This window comes from Folsomia candida, unplaced genomic scaffold (genome assembly GCF_002217175.1).
Source record: "Folsomia candida strain VU population unplaced genomic scaffold, ASM221717v1 Fcan01_Sc002, whole genome shotgun sequence".
Taxonomy (NCBI): domain Eukaryota; kingdom Metazoa; phylum Arthropoda; class Collembola; order Entomobryomorpha; family Isotomidae; genus Folsomia; species Folsomia candida.
In genome coordinates, this window is record NW_019091194.1 from 11,979,446 (window position 1) to 11,997,359 (window position 17,914).

Consider the following 17,914-nt stretch of genomic DNA (forward strand, 5'->3'; position numbering starts at 1 on the left):
TATGGATAGTGGTATTAAAATACTCTCGGTAGGGTCAGCTTGTCCACTGTTATTTCCTGAATTGGGACGTTAATAAATTTTTGGAAACAATAATTTTATTGTCCAATGAGTCGGTATGTCCATTAATACAAGCGAAATGACATTATAGCGAAATTCATATGAACATCAGTCAATGCCTTGTGTGATAACATTTCTGTACCGACGAGTGACCATGAAATGAATATTGAGCAAAAAATCTTGCATGTTATGGATGCCTATGTATAATGCACGTAGTTGGTTTACATTACCTGCAGTTTCCAGCTGGCTATGACTTTGCGATAACTGGTAATTTAAGTGGCTGGCATTTCCACGTAGACTTAAGAATATGTATTATGTTTACCAACAGTAACCTCCAAACCTGTGGCAAGTCGGTTTAATTGGATTGAAATTGCAAGACAATTACTATAGCGTGAGAATACCTGCCACTTATAAATTCATGAGTAATTCGCATGTGTCACTGGAAAACCGTGTTTCCTAAAATATATAGAGCACTCAACAGTTAAACAATTAAATTAAGATTCTACTTAACTTTAGCGAATAGTCAACTGACAACCTTTATTAAAACCGTGCTATTTCTGTTGAAAAATCAATAATGTTTGGCAAGAAGACATTTGGAGCTGTGATTATAATATTTATTGCATATGGATATAATTTACATAAAAATAAAAAGGTTCCGAGTCCTGTGATAGAAACTGAGCTGGGAAAAATTCAAGGCATTGAATCAATGTCCAGAGGAGGTAAACGTCTGTATGAGTTTTTAGGCGTCCCTTACTCGGCACCACCTGTTAACAAGCTCAGATTTGAGGTGATTTACAATTTTACATGAGAGGAAAACATGACAATGCAAAATATAATTTTGCTCCCTAACCTTCCTCTTGTAACGATTGAATGCTTATTAAAGCCTCCTCAACCAGTCGCCCCGTGGGAGGGGGTCAAAGATGCAAGCTTTTATGGATCCGAGTGTGCTCAGCTCAGATTGATTACTGGGGATTATGCTGGTCATGAAGATTGCTTATTTTTGAATATTTTTGTTCCGAAGGTGATCTTTTACTACTATGCAAAATTTGTATGCAAATATTCTTAAGGAATCTGGTTTTCCATGTGACTACTATTTTATTTCATACAAATAGGAACGCAAAGGACTCCTGCCAGTTATGGTCTGTCCTTTAACTACATAATCGCAGCCACGTTGAAATTACTGTACTAAAAATATTTATTGATTTGGTAATATTACTTATTTATTTATTATAGGTTTTCTTGCACGGCGGTGCGTTCGTTACGGGTAGGATAATATTGATACAATTTTTAAAATACTGATCAAAAATATTCCAACATTTAATCTCCTGAATGAATAGGTAGCTCAAACACCTACAGACCGGGGTATATCTTAGACGAAGACGTAATTCTAGTAACTCTGAACTATCGATTGGGTGCCCTCGGTAAGTATATCACAAACTAATTAAGTATTGGAATATATGTATGCTGTAGATCACAATTCCATAACCTACTTAAATTAAAAATTACAGGCTTCCTTAATTCAGGGGACGAAGTGGCGAGGTAAATTTTGTGGCTCCGATTGGATAATGTAGTCTTAGACCTGAGCAATGTTACATATTTTCTGTTTGACTCAGAGGAAACGCCGGTTTAAAAGACCAAGTCATGGCTTTACGTTTTATTCAAAAGCATATTGGCGTGTTTGGTGGGGACAACAAAAACATTTTGCTATTTGGCGAATCGGCAGGTTCTGCGTCTGCCAGCTTCCATTTAGTTTCTCCAATGTCCAAAGGTATACGCGATTTACTGAACTTGTTTATTGGAGTCATTCTTATTTAAGATACATATTTCCGCATTTTTTGCTGCAGGGCTATTTTCCAAAGCGATTATGCAAAGTGGGACCTTTAGTAGCAATTGGGCTGTGTGGCCTGAACCTGCAAAGCAAGCCAAACGGTTTGCCGGAAAGTTTAATTGCTCACTAGAAACAAGTAAAGAAATGATTGAATGTCTAAAAAATGTGGATACTCGAACATTTGTAGAAGGTCACAAAGAGATATTGGTATGCATATGAAAGTACTAATTAAGTACTTTGACACTTTTGTTAAAGTGTAATATGTATGAATTGTTCCTCAATTCTGCATTGTGTGTTTGATTGACGTATTTGTTTTAGCTTCCATTAAGAGAACAAATAACAATTTTTGTTCCGACGATTGAAGCCGTGAAGGATGAAAACGCTTTCTTAACGGAAGATCCAGTCAAAGCTCTGAAAGACGGAAAAGTCCACAAGGTTCCAATATTAGCTGGCGTGAATTCACAGGAGGGACTATTAACATCCGCAAGTACGTACATACATATATACGTATGTGCATATCTAATACATAATGTATGCTTATACATATTTTCTAAAACTCATTACTAGTTATAACTGGAAATCAATCGAAATTGGATCAAGCCAACAATGAGTTTAATTTCTGGGCGGGAAGAATTTTGTACTATCCTCAGGAGAAAACAGACATTTCAGCTAAAATTCGAAACTACTATTTTGGAAATGTTAAAAGCATTGCTACCAAGGACCTGGTGCAGAATTACACTAACTTATTCTCAGATCGAATGTTTTTCGTCCCTTTGCATAATTTCGCCCTGGAATACAGAAAACATGCTTCGCTTCGACTGTACTTTTACACTCATAAAGGACAATTTAGTTTGGCACGGTTATTAGCGTCGTCACAAAAGCCTTACTTGCCCCCACTTGTAAATGTGATACTTGACATGATTGTCAGATGGATTAAGGAACATGTCCTAGGGTTTGAAATACCACATCCTGGAGTATGCCACGCAGATGAATTGCCATTGTTTTACGATTGGCTATTGGGTCCTGCTATTACAGAACAATCCAAAGACTATGCAATGTCAAGAACTCTAATCAAAACATGGACTGACTTTGCTCACAATGACAAAACATTGACATGCAATTCCGTCGAATGGGAAACGGTTGATCCAAAGTCCCATAACTTATTCTACATGGAATTAAATACTGAACCAAAAATGATTAGTGAACCCTTTGAAAATCGAGTACAGTTTTGGAAGTCACTTGGTGTATGATGAAAACGCCGCAACATAACTTTGATTATTTATCGGATGTTAATTCAAGTCAAATATAAAAGGCAATAAACTACCTCCAAAATTAAGAGTATTAAAAATTGAATACAAATGCGTCATTTTTATTTGCGTGATATATTTCAGAGACCAATTTTTACGACATGTGTTGCTTGCTGATGAAATGTTTAATGTCCTTTGTTCAAAATCGTTAAATTAACACCCTTTGATTGTACCACATACGCCTCCTGAAGTTTATTTTTTTTAGTCACTCCTATATTAAATATAATAGTACGTGTATAATACTAAGGACTCCTAAGACTTAATTCCAATCGAGCTAGGTTGATTTTACACAATGCGAGAATTCAGTTTTCCAGCAACAAACTTTCCTTCTTTACTTAAAGTCGTCCAAGCAAAAGTTTCTGCATCAATTCTTCTTCTGTACCTCGTGTCAAGAACCGTAGGTAGTTTGACATCCGATAATTCTGGAAATGATGACGGTGACGATAAAGGTGGTGGGTCATCTCATAAAATTGCGCTAATTAATCCTCAAGACCCGTATGAGAGCAACACGGGGATAAGTACGTGGGGCTACAAGCCAGAACCAGATAAACCATTAGTCTTTGAGTTTAACAACCTCAATGACAAACATAAATCTAATAAGAGACCTGGTTATTCTCGCGACAATTTCCAAGATTCGGATGACTCAGAAATAAAAACACATAGAAATCAGGCAATAAAAGTGTATCATGAAACCGACACGGTGACAGAGTCAAGTATTACTGACGTACCCTCGTTGGATACTACACATAATCAGAAGCAACAAAAAGTGATTATAATTTTATGAGATTGAAGTCCATGTGATAAAATTTCATATAATGAGTATTTTTCATTATTAAACAGGCGCCATTCAAAGCGAAAGGACGAAGTTTTAATAATGCAGTTGGTAATCAAACAAGCAATGAGACGAATAATCGTTCTGCAGATGCACCTTTAATGCATCATGAAGATAATGCAGGTACACTTTATGAGGTTAGTTTTATAATTTGCATGTTTATATGTCATTTTCCACTAAAACTTCCGCGTAATCCAATTACATAATATATCTCATTTTGCGATTGAGAGCTATTTGAATCTATATTTTTTAAATCAGAATCCAGAAGTAAAATTAAGCGATATTGTGAAGGAGTACAATATGCGGTTGGGAATCGTACCTTCGACTGAACACGAAAATACTGCAGATCATAATCAACCTGATGAATATGGAAATATCAACGATGGCGATTTGTCTGCATTTTTACCATGCAATTCTAAAACTTGCGGTTTAATATGCTCTGAAACCAAACTCGCAAAATGCGATAAACATAATAGCAAAATTTGTCTATGCCCGGCTTTCAAATTCGTACCAGCAGAAACACCAGGAACCATTCGATTGCCAAATTTACAAAATGACGTATCGGAAATAGCTTGCGACGAATCCTGCACTGCAAGATTTGCATATGCTCGAGTTTTGGAAAACTTAAATGGAACCAAAGAATGCATTTGTATCACCAACCAGGCAAACAAACAATGAAAAACATACTTTAATTCCAAATTATTTTAAAAGCATTAATCTTGAATTGCAGACAAGCAGTAGCGGTATCACCTTTTGTGACAGTGCTGCTAAAGTCGATATTTGCAAAACCATTTGTCAGTCCGATGCGGGTGAATGTGCATTCAACGGAATCTGTTTGTGTCGAGATAATTGGTCGGGGTTTATGAATCTATCAATGCCAAATGTTCGTCATGAAATTCCTTCTGATCATTCGGAGTGCAGCAAACGTTGCTCTCTGGTAAAATTTTTATTACATACTTTCCAGTGTAATTGACTTGCATAACTATTCTACTTATCCTTCATTATAGTTCCATCATGATTTTATTGGCCGAATTCATGACTCTCTGACGTCTCAAACTGATAAACCCCATAAATTCCAATCAAAATATTGCCTTTGTGCTCCGGAGTCTTCGATTTTGACTTACAAAGAAACACATGTAAAGAAAAAAATAACGGTGCAAGTTTGATCTAAGCTTTCCATATTTTTTCAAATTATGCTAATACCTGCTCTGCTAACAGGAAATAATGGCACAAGGATTTCAAATTTGTTCAGGTTATTTCGATTATAATTCAAATTCATGCAATAATTTTAGTTATATTCAAGATTTTTTTCAAATTTGCCCAGGCCTGAAGTGTAAGAAACGATGTGGAATGCGCGACGCAGTTTGTGAGCCCCAATATCGAAGGGCGTGCCTTTGTCACAGGCAGAATATTTTTATCGGTTCGCACCTCTGGTCCCGTTTGCCGAATCATAAGTATTTAGATTATTTATTGTGCAGCATACATACATATTAAGAGAAAAGTTGTGTTCTTATTTTAACAGTTTTAAATCTTTTTCAGCGAAAAATTTTGTCAAGATTCTTGTTTTGCGCACGGTCTCTCAGCTCGAGTCATTGAAAAGAATCCACTTTTTTCCCCATCATCTGAAAGATTTTCGCCGTGGTATCGATGGTCAATGTTCTCTTTCGTATATGATGGCAAATTTTGTCATTGCATTAAAGTTGTAAGTACATCAATACAATAGGTAGAAACGCACAGAATAACACCAACAAATCTTCCCTAATGCAATTTATAGGAATTGGAAATGAGCCAATTTCGACCATGCACTGACGAAATCTGCAGATGGATTTGCGGTAAGTTAATAATAACATAACACTTAAAAACGTATTTATTGCAGATTTGTAATTGTATTCGTAGTTATTAATTACGGCGTTTATAATTCCACCCCCACCCTTATAATTTTTCTGTATAGTAACATTACAATTTTAGGTCATGATAATGGAATTTGCGACATAGAGTCAAGACGAAGTTGCATTTGCAACACTCACAAACTGATTGCTGGGCTTGGAAGAAAGCCATATCCTGGAGAAATAAATTGTGACACATCGTGTCGCCATCACTTGATGGACGCTAGGCTTCTCGATGTGACATGGGATACAAACCAATTGGATGGATGGGGTGTAACTAAAAGCAAATTTTGTGGGTGCATACGAGAAGTGAGAAACCAATAACGCATATCATAATGCATAATATATTATGTAGTAAAGTGACTTCACTAAAGTCACTAGCAAATCTCACGTATTACTAATGATAGACTACTGAAGCTGGACTCACTCATTGTGACGGAGGAAATGATGACTTGTGTCCAAAATTCTGCAACAACTCTGAAGCATTCTGCACAAGGTTAGTTTTTAGACATCTAAAACTTGAAGGTTAAAGAGAGGAGAAAAAGTGACTTACTGGCAGCGCAGACCAGTCTTGAGGACTTTGACATTTTTCACCCTCGATGGAAAGGAACTCCAAAGTTTCGTTATTATTTGATAAGAAAATAGAAGGAGGCGTCTGTGCGTTCTTAGAAACATGTTGTCTTGATTTTCAGAGAGAAATACTGTGAATGCGGCATTGATGCTCGTCGTCTCTTAAAAAATGGAACTGTTCGACTTCCCACCGGCCCTGAAAATGAGGAATGCGGCGAAACTTGTAGATCGTTAGTTGTTGACTAAATTTAAATTTAAGATTAAATGTATATCGATAATTAATGGATGACTAATACGAATTTTAGATGGATGTGGCCACTGGCAGAGGATCTGGACAGAATACCGTTGATTTATGATGAGGGACGTTTGAACTGCTCAAAAACGAATTCTTGCCCTCGTGTCGAATCTCCTCGGGATTCCAGCGCAATAGGATTTCGTGTTGAGAAAATCATGAATGGAGGTTTCGAAGTTAAACCTCCAAGAAAATTTTGCCTTTGTTCAAAAAGTACGACGGTTCATTACAAACCTGGAACAAGAATCCTGCCGCAATTGGTACCTTACAAAGCCCATGGTTTAGAATGCATTGGAAACCATACCTGTGTTGCAATTGGAAATGCTATTCATATAAAGTAAAGGCAATACAATTACTAATTACAGTATTTTCGTACACGAGGTCGTTATTGCATAATACTACAAAATACAAGAGCATGCATTGCCTATTTTGTGACACTGAAGAAAAACTTAATGATTGTAATATGTACTCTCGAGTTAAAGTTGTTTTGAAGACGTCCGACTGGAATCATAGCGGAAATCCCATAAAATAACCTTGATTTTTAATGGAACGGTGCACATGTATAATTGCATAGGATTTTGTTTTGGCAACGATACAAAAAAAATTATACCATACAAATGCACCTGCACACCTAAATCTCTATGTATCTCGTACACCTGTCTATACAACACAATGTTTTTTTTTCGTTATAATGCATGAGCTGCCCTTGGGTTGAAAGCTACTAAAAAACCTGATCAGACCGACTGATGCAAAACCACCTTATGCTTCTCGCGGAAAATTGCATGACTTTGTACAAGTGAAATAATTCTGACATGGTAGTTAATAAAAACCAACAAATTGAAAAGCATCAAGTTGAAACTCGAGGAAAGTTTTTTAACTGATTGCAGTAAAATGTATAAAATATTCACTGGCTTTTAGAAAGCAGAAATGGAAAAGAAAGAGTTACTAGCAGGGTTTTTAGCTCTTGCAACTGGATATTTACTGGTGAATCAGTTAAGACCCGAAGATGGACCAATAGTGGAAATTGAAAACGGTTTTATTAAAGGAGTGATCAGATATTCCGATGGTGGCCGTCGTCCGTACAAAGCGTTCTATAAAATTCCATACGCGTCGGTAAATTCAAAAACGAGATATGCAAGTTATAATATATATACGGTGCTAAACTATACGTTAATGATACATCCTACATATGTATAAAGCCCCCAATTGGGGACTTACGGTTCGAACCGCCCGTGCCAGCCCAAAATTGGTCAGACGTAAAAGGTGGGTCGTATTACGGATCTCAATGTATCCAAACCGATATAATTTGGTCAGGATTAAGTTTTGGGTCAGAGGACTGTCTCTTTTGCAACGTTTTCGTTCCACTTACTGTGGTAAGAATATAATTGGTTTGCCAGTCAACAAACTCCAATTTAAATTGTTTTAAATAATTAAGTGGAATTTATTAATCTTATGCATTCGCCTTACGTAATACAGAGACCAAGTTCAACTCCTTTACCCGTCATGGTTTACATTCACGGTGGTTATTGGCATGTTGGTATGTAAGATGGTGTAATGTCAAATTAATTCGTTGGTAGCCAAAGATTTCTTATCTGTATATTATTTCAAAGGATCTGCGCAGGATCATGGAGAGCCTCGGATAATGAATGAGGATGTAATTTTAGTCACATTCAATTACAGGCTTGGAGCATTGGGTAGTCATTCCAAGTTTTTCACATTCATTGACACGTAGTAGAAAACTAAAATGGATACATTTTTTCAATATTTTCCTACGGCGTAGGTTTTCTCTCCACTGGTGATGAAACTCTTCGCGGAAATGCTGGCCTACAGGACCAATTAATGATGTTAAAATGGGTAATTTAAGTGTATTTCTACGATGATGAAGTATAATTGCAATGCAAATTATTCGTTTTTTAGATTCAGAGGAATATTCATCACTTTGGTGGGGATCCCAATAGGGTCACCATTTTTGGAGGTAGCTTGACTTGGTCATCGTAAAAACTCGAAGGAATTATTTAGGAACATTTACATAATTTTTATTATAATGGTAGAGTCAGCAGGAGGTGTTTCAGTTCAATTTCACATACTCTCTCCAGCCTCGAGGGGTCTTTTTCACAAAGCAATATCACAAAGTGGAACCGCAATTAATTTTTTTTCTAAAAACACTCCTGCTGAAGTTAGACGCCAATCAAAAAATTTTGCAGAAAAGTTTTCGTGCCCTTCAGATGACAGCAGAAAAATGGTGGAATGCTTGAAGAGATTGGATGCTGGTGATATCGTCAGAGCTCATAGAGAAAACGTGGTATTAAACCAGAATGATCCTCAATATTCAGTGCAAAGACGAATCATGAGCAGTAATTTCATACACATTCCTTAGGATATTTTTAAACGAAATCGTTTAACAATGTTTGCGCCAACTATTGAAGTCATTAAAGACGATAAGGCGTTTTTGACTGAGGACCCTCTGATTACATTAGAGAAAGGGAATTTTGCTAAAATCCCGTGGATCACAGGTATTATACCAAATTTAGAATACAACACGTTAAATAACAAGATCAAGTGTATTTTACATGATTAAAATAAATGACTTTTACACGATACAAGGGGTTTGTGGTCAAGAAGGACTATTTGGGTCAGCAGGTATGCAACCCTTACCTTGATAATTAACTAATGTGCCCATTTTAGACAGTGGCTACTACATTCAACAATTAATTATCACAATTTAAATGAAATATTTGTATTATTCACACAGGTATAATGGCCAATGAAACGAAGCAAAATTTCATTAGGAAAGAATTGAGCACAAGTCTCCCATCGTATCTTTGGTACAACAAGGACGATACCTTGACAGAAAAAATTCGAGACTATTACTTTGGACCTTCCATTACAGAAGAAGAGTTTGCAGAAAATTTGACTGACATGCTTTCCGACAGAGCATTTTTTCACCCTCTTCACAAGGCTGTACACCTGTATTCGAAGCACGCTGAAACTTACGTATACTATTTTAATTATAGCGCGTTTTATACGCTTCAAAACCCAATTGCCGCTTCCGAGGCATATTTTAGAGCATTCAACATGGTTATCAACGTTATTTGGAGGTCAATTAAAGAGTTTGTTTTTGGATGGCCGGACGCACATCATGGGACTTGTCATGGTACATCCTTATATTGCAGTACTCGTAGGTTAATTATTTACCAGAAAATGTTGATATTATTATCAGGTGATGAACTCCCCTTGTTGTTTACTATGCCATGGATCCCCTCTATTTTCTACAAGTTAACAGAAAAAGATGCAGTCGTTTCTAAAAATTTCATACGGCTTTGGACCTCCTTTGCTAAATCGTGATATACAAAATATATTTAAATATCAAGACTTGTTTATGCATATATTCAGATTTGTCATTTAATAATTATATTGTACGCAGGGACCCTCTAATTTTCGATGATGTGGAATGGAAATCGGTGAATTCTACAGCAAATGTACCATTTCGTTACTTGGAAATAAGTCAAAATCTGAGAATGATTGATGAGCCGTTTACTACAAGAGTTGGGTTTTGGAAGTCAATTGAGAAGCATTTAATAAAGGCAACTATGTGTGATACATGAAACTATGCATAAGTTTTTAATCAAGTACAAACTGTACATCGGCAAAGATAAATTGACAGTGAATTTTATAAGTGATGTTACAAAATAAAACTAAATAACGACTATACTACTACTGGCAGTGGTTGTGATGCATATTATGATACAAATATGTATAGATTTATTTAACAACAGCAAATCTGCATCGCTCTTGCCTGATCTATTTGACCTCCGCCATATTCTCCAACGCCATTTTGCGATGGGCGACAAATTTTTGCACGCCCATTTGACTCGACCAAAATTGTGCATGTAAATGTCACGACGGTGCATTTTTTACCATTTCCACCACTTCCATTTGATTCAGAAGCAGGTTTCCAATAAGTCGGATAAAATCCTTGCAATAGTTCATTTCCGGGTGCCAACGTCTGCTGATCAGTTTGTACCGAAATGCTGGGAGAATATTCGCCATTATTACCATTTCGCCCACGTGTTGTTTGAGTTGCTGGAGCATAATATTGCCCATTTGTACGTGATGACTGCTGATAGTGTGGCGAAGTGGAGGTTTGCTGTCCATTGTAATGTGAGACAGTGGGCCCAGTGATTGGTCGTTGAGTTGTAGGTATGACGTGTGAAGCCCGATTGTTATTTGCAAATTGTTCATTAACGTATTGTCCATTTTGAAGGTATGGTTTAATATAACCGCCAGAAGTGGGAATGTACCCATCTTGAATTGTATTTCTTGTCAAATTCTGGTTATAATTAGTGAAAATACTGTGGTTTCCAGAGTATATTGGTTGTGAAATTATTGGAGGTTTTGTCGTAGGAAATGAGTCATATCCACGAGCATAACCCAAATTTGAAGACCTTGAAGTTTGTGTGTCATGCTGCTGCTGTGGATAAGTTGACCAATCACTTTCCTCATATTGTGGACGATAGAATCTCGCCGTTCCTTGTCCCAAGTGCACCATTTGAATTTGTGCTTGAGCTTGACCACTTCCTGATGCTAATGCATGAGGAAGACCTGCACCTCCGGCATAAGCAGTTGATCCCCTTTCACCCCCATATCCTGATCCAGAATTAGAAGCGACATAGTCATCTTGCTTCGATATTACAGACCGAGGGGGATACTGTCCTGTGGATTGAAAATAATTCCCTGCATCTTGGGTACGAGGGTAATTCCCAGCAGAATGAATATTTCCATGTGGCCAAGGGTACTGGGAACTGGGCCGCTTATAATTAATGTCATTTGTTGTTCCTGTTCCACTATGACCAGGTGAGAAGCGGCCTTGACCCCTAGAATTCTCAAAATCAGTCCCATGTTCATTTACAGGGTGAAACATTTGACTTGATCTACTCCCAAGATCCGGTAGTTGTGGTAAATTTGCATTATTTATGGTCGAAACCGGAGGAGAAGTTTGGTGCAATAGATTGCTTGCCCCGTTGGAAATTCCATATGAATGTTGTCTACCAGTACCAGGTACCTGGTAACCATTGAAGTTGTCTCTTCCATCCCTTATTCCGTATGGGGTTTGACTTGGTCTTTGATCCTCATATCCTGGATATCCTCCAAAATTCCGAGCCACCGGATGGACAGGACTACCTGGTTGTAAGTCAAACCCTCTCCTGCTTCCTCCTGAATCATGATGAGCGAAACCATCGGATATGTGGTCGAATCGGTCATTTGCTGTAACTCCAGCACTTGCCATTGATCCTCTGCCATATTGTCCAAGATTAACTTGAACCTGGGATGTAAAAGGCCCAACACCACTACTTCCGGCCTGTCCTGACCCGCTAGACTCACCGAGGGATATCTGGGCTTGGGCGTTTCCAGCCGAACTTCATTGTACAATTCAAGAGAATTTATATTGTCAAAGCTATTTATTAATGATGTTGTATTTCCAATGTGCTTTTAATTAATGGTTTTGAATTTTATGTAAATGAGAGCAATATTTATATTTTAAAGACTCTTTACCTTGACACACTTCCCAAGATCCCTGTTCCCCCGAGCTGAACTTGAGTTTGACTGGAACCGCTTTGCTGAGATTGAGCTTGACCTGAAAAGTAGCCTTGACCTGACACTTGCCCTTGTATTTGAGACTGGCTTGATCCTCCTATTTAAATGCATTTGACATTCATAAGACTTATTAATATTTTTTTATTTAATTGGTACTGAAAAAATATGTTCTAATGGCGTTAATGTTTCATGCAAAATAACAATGGGTGACATGACGTGAGCTGTAGCCTTGTAGCTGCAGATAAAACAAATAACAAACCCATGCCAAAAGTGATCAAATAAAAAAGTACAAACCTGGTTTTGCGTATTGAACACCTCCACCAGGATACCAGTGCCCCGATGATCGCTTATTTCTAATAATCATCGATCCTAGTTGGTCTGTAATTCCTTCACCTGGCATTGTTCTCTGGTTCACCAACTTAGACAAATCATACACATGAAAATTTCCACAAAATTGCAACTGTATGGATGTCATGTTTTTAGTATTTTCTGGCTCTGTGTTTAGAAAATCAGAGGTTGGAATAATCAAATGGCCATATTTCCAAAGTGAGTCAAGATTTTCGGCAAAACAAGTTTTTCGCATTTCATCCTTGTAATAAATTTTCCCCTGTACAAAGTAGTATCGAATATTTCAAAGTTTCTGGAATGTATGTGCACAGTAGTACGAAGGACAAAAAAATCATAAAAAAATATCTTACTGATTCAAAATCCACAAGTACAAAAATATCGCCACCACCGACATCATATCCCTGTTCAATGTTTTCGTCCTGTATTGCTGCTGTTATCTGAAATTACAAAGAGTGATTCACAAGGACGATAAATACTTGAAACACGTATGTGATCGTACAAATCCCAAGCTTCCAATGAATACCAATCCAAGTAACTGTATTCGAGAATTTAAAAAAGCTTTATATTTGCACATTTTCGCTAAACAATGTAAAAGTGAAATGGAAACTGTTGAATATTGATAAGAATATTATCCAGACTAGCAGTTCCATGAATCTTTAGGCATGATTATACTCCTTCACATTTGTATGTATGTACAACCGAAGAAGTCTTTTGCAAAAACATAGCCAGACATAAAGTCATGACCCTAAAATTCATTCAATCGATTGATCGCATGAATTTTACAAAGATTGGTAATGACGATGAGAGACATACATGAATTTGCAAATTTGTTCATTGACATATATTTTTTATTTAATTCTCCAGTCTTTTCCCATAGTGCATTTCATCGTTAACATAATTCGCGAAAATACGTCATATGCACATACTTTAATATTTTTAACAAACAATTGCGAACTACTACTACTTATATGACAAGTAATTAGTAAAATTGTTCATATAGTAAAATTATATTACATTTTTATATGGCCGGGATATGTATAAATTATTAAAACACTAACTGTAATCGAGTCAATAAATTTGCATATAAATGTAAACATGTGTATGTACACACATAGTTGTGTTAAATTACGTAGGTACTATCAACTATTAAGGATAAATAAATGCAATGTAGCTACACAGTTGTACATGCTTATTGTCCAGTGTATTTTAATATTTCAATGAATTTGCATAATTGCTTATAGTTTTGTTAAATAACAATGTCAAACATTTTGAAAAGTAGCCTCTGAAAAATAAATCATAAAAACACGTTGGCAGTATTGCATACGTGATTGTTGTATGCGGAAAACTTGTTCTTGGAAAGGGTTGAATGTTGAATCTGAGCTGCAGGTAGGTAGAGAAGGTTCTTCACCTTATTCAACACCTGTACAGTTATTCGAGACTCATTCAGATTTACCTTCTGCCCACTTTTTAACGTGATTCTGCCTTCCTTCTCAACATTGGAAAATCTTCAAAAGTTAAGGCAATAATCTTGTGGGGTATGTACATATGCACGTAGGTAGACCTTCTTCACCACTATGCAATGTTTTTAAACACAATTTTTAACACGGCTGGTACAACTTATGTATGAATGTAATGCGGTACAACACTGAACGCCGATATGATATCAACTGAAACTCAACGTTTTTTTACAACCGTCTTTTTATACCAAGATAGTTAAAAAGTTGAGTAGCCGAATTATATTGTGACGCTTTTCTGTATTTAATAAAGCTGTCAAGAAGTAAATTGCGAACGTATTTTAGATAAAATTGCAAACTGTATTGTATTTAGTGTAATAATCGCAAATTATTGTTCATGAGGAAGTGACATAATATTTGGGATTGAGGTTAATCTCAAAATGTTTGACAACAAGAAAATTGTGTTTAGTGTCGTCATTCTATTTGGAGCTTATTTTGTGGATTACTATTTCATTCACAATGGTGAAAATACTACTTTGGACATGAGCAATGGAAAGTTAAAAGGAAAAGTCTCATTTTCTCGGGGTGGACGAGAATTTTACGAATTTTTGGGTATTTCTATGAATGGATTTTTTACATTTAACTATACGTATACAAACTGGTGCATGAATTACAGGAATTCCTTACGCCGACGTACCTGTGGGAAAATCACGATTTTTGGTAATATGAGAATATGAATGACATAAAAACATACTTATGTAGAGACAAATTATTTTATTATGTTTTAACCACAGTCTCCAAAGCCGAATAAAGCGTGGACAGGTGTTCGAGATGGTAATTAAGTAAAACATGTTATAAGGCAATAATAATAATAATACTAGAAATAACAAATCTTGTGTTATTTAGCCACGAAATACCAGTCAAAATGCATGCAAGTGGATATGCTCACAAATGTCAAGGGAGGGAGCGAGGATTGTCTTTATCTTAACGTTTTTTCTCCCAAAACTTTGGGAGAAATACCAACGCTCTTTCCCGTCATTGTTTACTTCCATGGGGGCCATTTCATGAATGGGGACGCAAGAATGTTTGGACCCAAATATTTCATGGACGAAAACGTAGTTTTGGTATCAGTGAACTACCGCCTGGCCAGCTTGGGATTTTTAAATGCTGGAAATAAATATGCAAGAGGCAATCAAGGGTTAAAGGATCAAGTCCAAGCTTTAAAGTGGATTCAAAAAAACATCGGTACGCAAATAAAATACATTTATATGGGTATAAATTTATTGTGATTTTTTCGTCTGTTCTATGTGCAGCATATTTTAGTGGAGACCCCAATCGAGTAGTTATCTTTGGACAGGTAATCTATTATACAATTTGTATATATAACAGACAGAATATAAATATATATTTATTCATTTTGATATTAAAATTGTTTCTCAGAGTGCAGGAGCATCAAGTGTACACTATCATATGCTGTCAAAAATGTCGACAGGTTTGAACAAAAGTTTACACTTGAACTCTAAAAATTTACTTACGATATAAAAGTTGCGTTCATCCAAATTATTATAGGATTATTTCATGGAGTAATTTCTGCTAGTGGAACTGCGTCAAGCCCATTTGCATTCCAGAAACAACCCATTGAACAGGCAAAGAAGCTCGGAAAAAAGTTGAGGTGTCCAAGTAATCGCAAAACAGAAGCAATGGTTGCATGTTTAGGCCAAGCCGAAGTGCAGAGATTGGTGGAAAGTCACAGAGAAGCAGTGGTAAGTGCGTAAGCGTATATTTGGCAGGTTAAGTAACAACTACAATACAAGCTTTTCTCCCAATCAGCACTTTCTTCATGACCCAATCGCCATGTATGGTCCAACAGTTGAAGTGGTCGATGACAATGAAGCGTTCTTAACTAAAAATCCTGTACAGATGTTAAAGGATGGAGAAATTGTAAACAATGTGCCATGGATTGTCGGCGTAACCACTAATGAAGGCCTTGCCAATGCTGCAAGTATGATGATGACACATTGATGATGAATATATTTTGTAATATGACGTGTTCTAAAAATGTATTTATTTTTTAACAAATTTATTAGCAATACTCCGCAATAGTTCCATGGTCCAAGTATTTGAGCAAAATTGGGAAGACAATTTTCCAAAGGTTTTCATCTACAAGTCTGAAGATTCATCAGTGCACAGAGCTATTCGAGAATTTTATTACGGGAAATCTGAAGACAACCAATTTGTTTCTACCGAGAAGGAAGGACAACTTAGCAAAATGTTTGGAGATCGAATGTGGGTGGTAAAAAGTTGTATTCTCCAAAGAAATATAGTGGGGATAAATAAATATTTACATATCTTACTTATTACAGGCATCTAACCCCCACTCACAATAGTGCTATTGCTCATGCTAAACAAACGGCCCCTGTTTATTTGTACCAATTTGCCCAACCTTCTGCGATGAGTTACGCTGATGTCATTTATAATCAAAATGGAATTTTGCCACCAGTTATAGAGATTGGAGCGTACTTGGCATATAAGTGGGTTGTGCGGTTATTCAGTGATGGGCCAGCAAATAAAGGTCAATACATATTACAAAGTACTTAATAAAGTTCAAGTTTAACTGTACAATTGGTTTTTTAGGAGTTTCCCACTTTGACGACCAAACATTCTTCTTCAACATACCATTCATGCCGGAGTATAAAGAAGGGGATGAAAATTATGCTTTGTCCAGGGACTTAATTAAATTGTGGGTTTCATTTGCCAAGGATGGGTAAGACAAGTTGAAATATGATCCAATTATACCTAACCAATGTCCACTGCATTCCAAGACTCCAACCTACATATTTATTTATACATGACTTACAAAATTTTTAGTAAACCGTCGGACTTCAACGGAGTGACTTGGAACCCCATTGATTCAGAAGCCAAATCTCGAGAGCTCAAATATTTAGAAATCTCGACCAATCCAAGAATAATTACTGAGCCTTTCTTCGACAGAGTTCAGTTTTGGAATTCTTTGAATCTCAGATAACTTGCATTTTAAAACTATCCATCTGTGTATTATGCATGTCTTTGGCTGGATGACTATTTATTTCGACTATTTATCCTTTATTTAATTGTTTGCATGCATATATATTTATAAAGTATTTATCGTCCGTCCTAGATACAAACTCGGTCGTCCGTGTTCGACATATGTATTATCGTAAAAAATGTGATGTTTATTGTTTAAAAATCGAGTAATAAAGCTATGTACATATACTACCCTTGTCTCATCTTATTAGTACGAATGCACCACTAGCAGTTACTTAACATATGCCGAGATGACTGCCAAGAAACCACTTCAAAAATAGTAACAGAGGTAGGACTAAGGTTTTTCATGTCCGACAACAAATCTATCCGATTACTAACACGACATTTTTTCACTGTCCCATAATAATCTCATAAAATGAGTTTTATTATTGCACATGTATACTATACTCCCCATCCATTTATTCATGCATTTCTGAGGTGCATTTGATTATTCGCCGTTCCGTTTTTTCGTTGTTGATATGACGAGGATGATGACAGGTTCAGACCTCGTAAACCTAAATGCAACTTGGCACATGAACGATATGCAATTCTTATATGATTTCTATTTCGAATCTACGTGAAAGTACATCAGCCAGCATTAAAGTCTTAATGGTAGAAGAAATTGGAGCCCATGCATTCCTCAGTTGTATGTAGTCGTTTTTACAATTATGTATATACATAT

General features: G+C 36.4%; 5 protein-coding genes and 1 long non-coding RNA gene across 6 annotated transcripts; 4 read left to right on the forward strand and 2 right to left on the reverse strand.

The window, feature by feature from the left end:
* The first annotated feature begins 288 nt into the window (after positions 1 to 288).
* LOC110844155 (venom carboxylesterase-6) lies at positions 289 to 3,238 on the forward strand. Its single transcript, XM_022090291.2, has 10 exons — positions 289 to 844; positions 941 to 1,078; positions 1,170 to 1,196; positions 1,291 to 1,321; positions 1,395 to 1,478; positions 1,566 to 1,596; positions 1,671 to 1,825; positions 1,902 to 2,092; positions 2,204 to 2,372; positions 2,453 to 3,238. The coding sequence occupies exons 1-10, from the start codon at positions 632 to 634 to the stop codon at positions 3,133 to 3,135; spliced, it is 1,722 nt and encodes a 573-aa protein (XP_021945983.1). The 5' UTR covers positions 289 to 631; the 3' UTR covers positions 3,136 to 3,238.
* An 82-nt stretch (positions 3,239 to 3,320) lies between these two features.
* LOC118434528 lies at positions 3,321 to 7,139 on the forward strand. Its single transcript, XM_035848286.1, has 9 exons — positions 3,321 to 4,961; positions 5,032 to 5,276; positions 5,349 to 5,478; positions 5,564 to 5,726; positions 5,799 to 5,856; positions 5,993 to 6,219; positions 6,318 to 6,406; positions 6,603 to 6,710; positions 6,786 to 7,139. The coding sequence occupies exons 2-9, from the start codon at positions 5,249 to 5,251 to the stop codon at positions 7,111 to 7,113; spliced, it is 1,131 nt and encodes a 376-aa protein (XP_035704179.1). The 5' UTR covers positions 3,321 to 4,961; positions 5,032 to 5,248; the 3' UTR covers positions 7,114 to 7,139.
* Positions 5,476 to 6,918, reverse strand: LOC118434530. The gene is made up of 3 exons (XR_004834096.1): positions 6,777 to 6,918; positions 6,464 to 6,676; positions 5,476 to 6,397 (listed from the first exon to the last, which is right to left on the reverse strand). It is a non-coding gene; the product is annotated as an uncharacterized LOC118434530 (long non-coding RNA).
* A 386-nt stretch (positions 7,140 to 7,525) lies between the features above and the next one.
* LOC110843444 (venom carboxylesterase-6) lies at positions 7,526 to 10,481 on the forward strand. The gene is made up of 12 exons (XM_022089408.2): positions 7,526 to 7,885; positions 7,972 to 8,145; positions 8,249 to 8,309; positions 8,383 to 8,466; positions 8,553 to 8,626; positions 8,690 to 8,747; positions 8,824 to 9,074; positions 9,150 to 9,285; positions 9,377 to 9,412; positions 9,525 to 9,926; positions 9,993 to 10,113; positions 10,197 to 10,481. The coding sequence occupies exons 1-12, from the start codon at positions 7,700 to 7,702 to the stop codon at positions 10,375 to 10,377; spliced, it is 1,764 nt and encodes a 587-aa protein (XP_021945100.1). The 5' UTR covers positions 7,526 to 7,699; the 3' UTR covers positions 10,378 to 10,481.
* Positions 10,366 to 13,393, reverse strand: LOC110844149 (hornerin). Its single transcript, XM_022090283.2, has 5 exons — positions 13,215 to 13,393; positions 13,066 to 13,152; positions 12,662 to 12,974; positions 12,326 to 12,464; positions 10,366 to 12,189 (listed from the first exon to the last, which is right to left on the reverse strand). Exons 1-5 carry the CDS (start codon positions 13,287 to 13,289, stop codon positions 10,539 to 10,541), a joined length of 2,265 nt encoding a protein of 754 aa, XP_021945975.1. The 5' UTR covers positions 13,290 to 13,393; the 3' UTR covers positions 10,366 to 10,538.
* Positions 13,394 to 14,112: 719 nt separating this feature from the next.
* Positions 14,113 to 17,424, forward strand: LOC110844154 (esterase E4). The gene is made up of 12 exons (XM_022090290.2): positions 14,113 to 14,781; positions 14,846 to 14,889; positions 14,964 to 15,003; positions 15,076 to 15,414; positions 15,483 to 15,526; positions 15,610 to 15,661; positions 15,739 to 15,932; positions 16,000 to 16,171; positions 16,257 to 16,455; positions 16,533 to 16,741; positions 16,804 to 16,933; positions 17,038 to 17,424. The coding sequence occupies exons 1-12, from the start codon at positions 14,610 to 14,612 to the stop codon at positions 17,192 to 17,194; spliced, it is 1,752 nt and encodes a 583-aa protein (XP_021945982.1). The 5' UTR covers positions 14,113 to 14,609; the 3' UTR covers positions 17,195 to 17,424.
* The last annotated feature ends 490 nt before the right edge of the window (positions 17,425 to 17,914 follow it).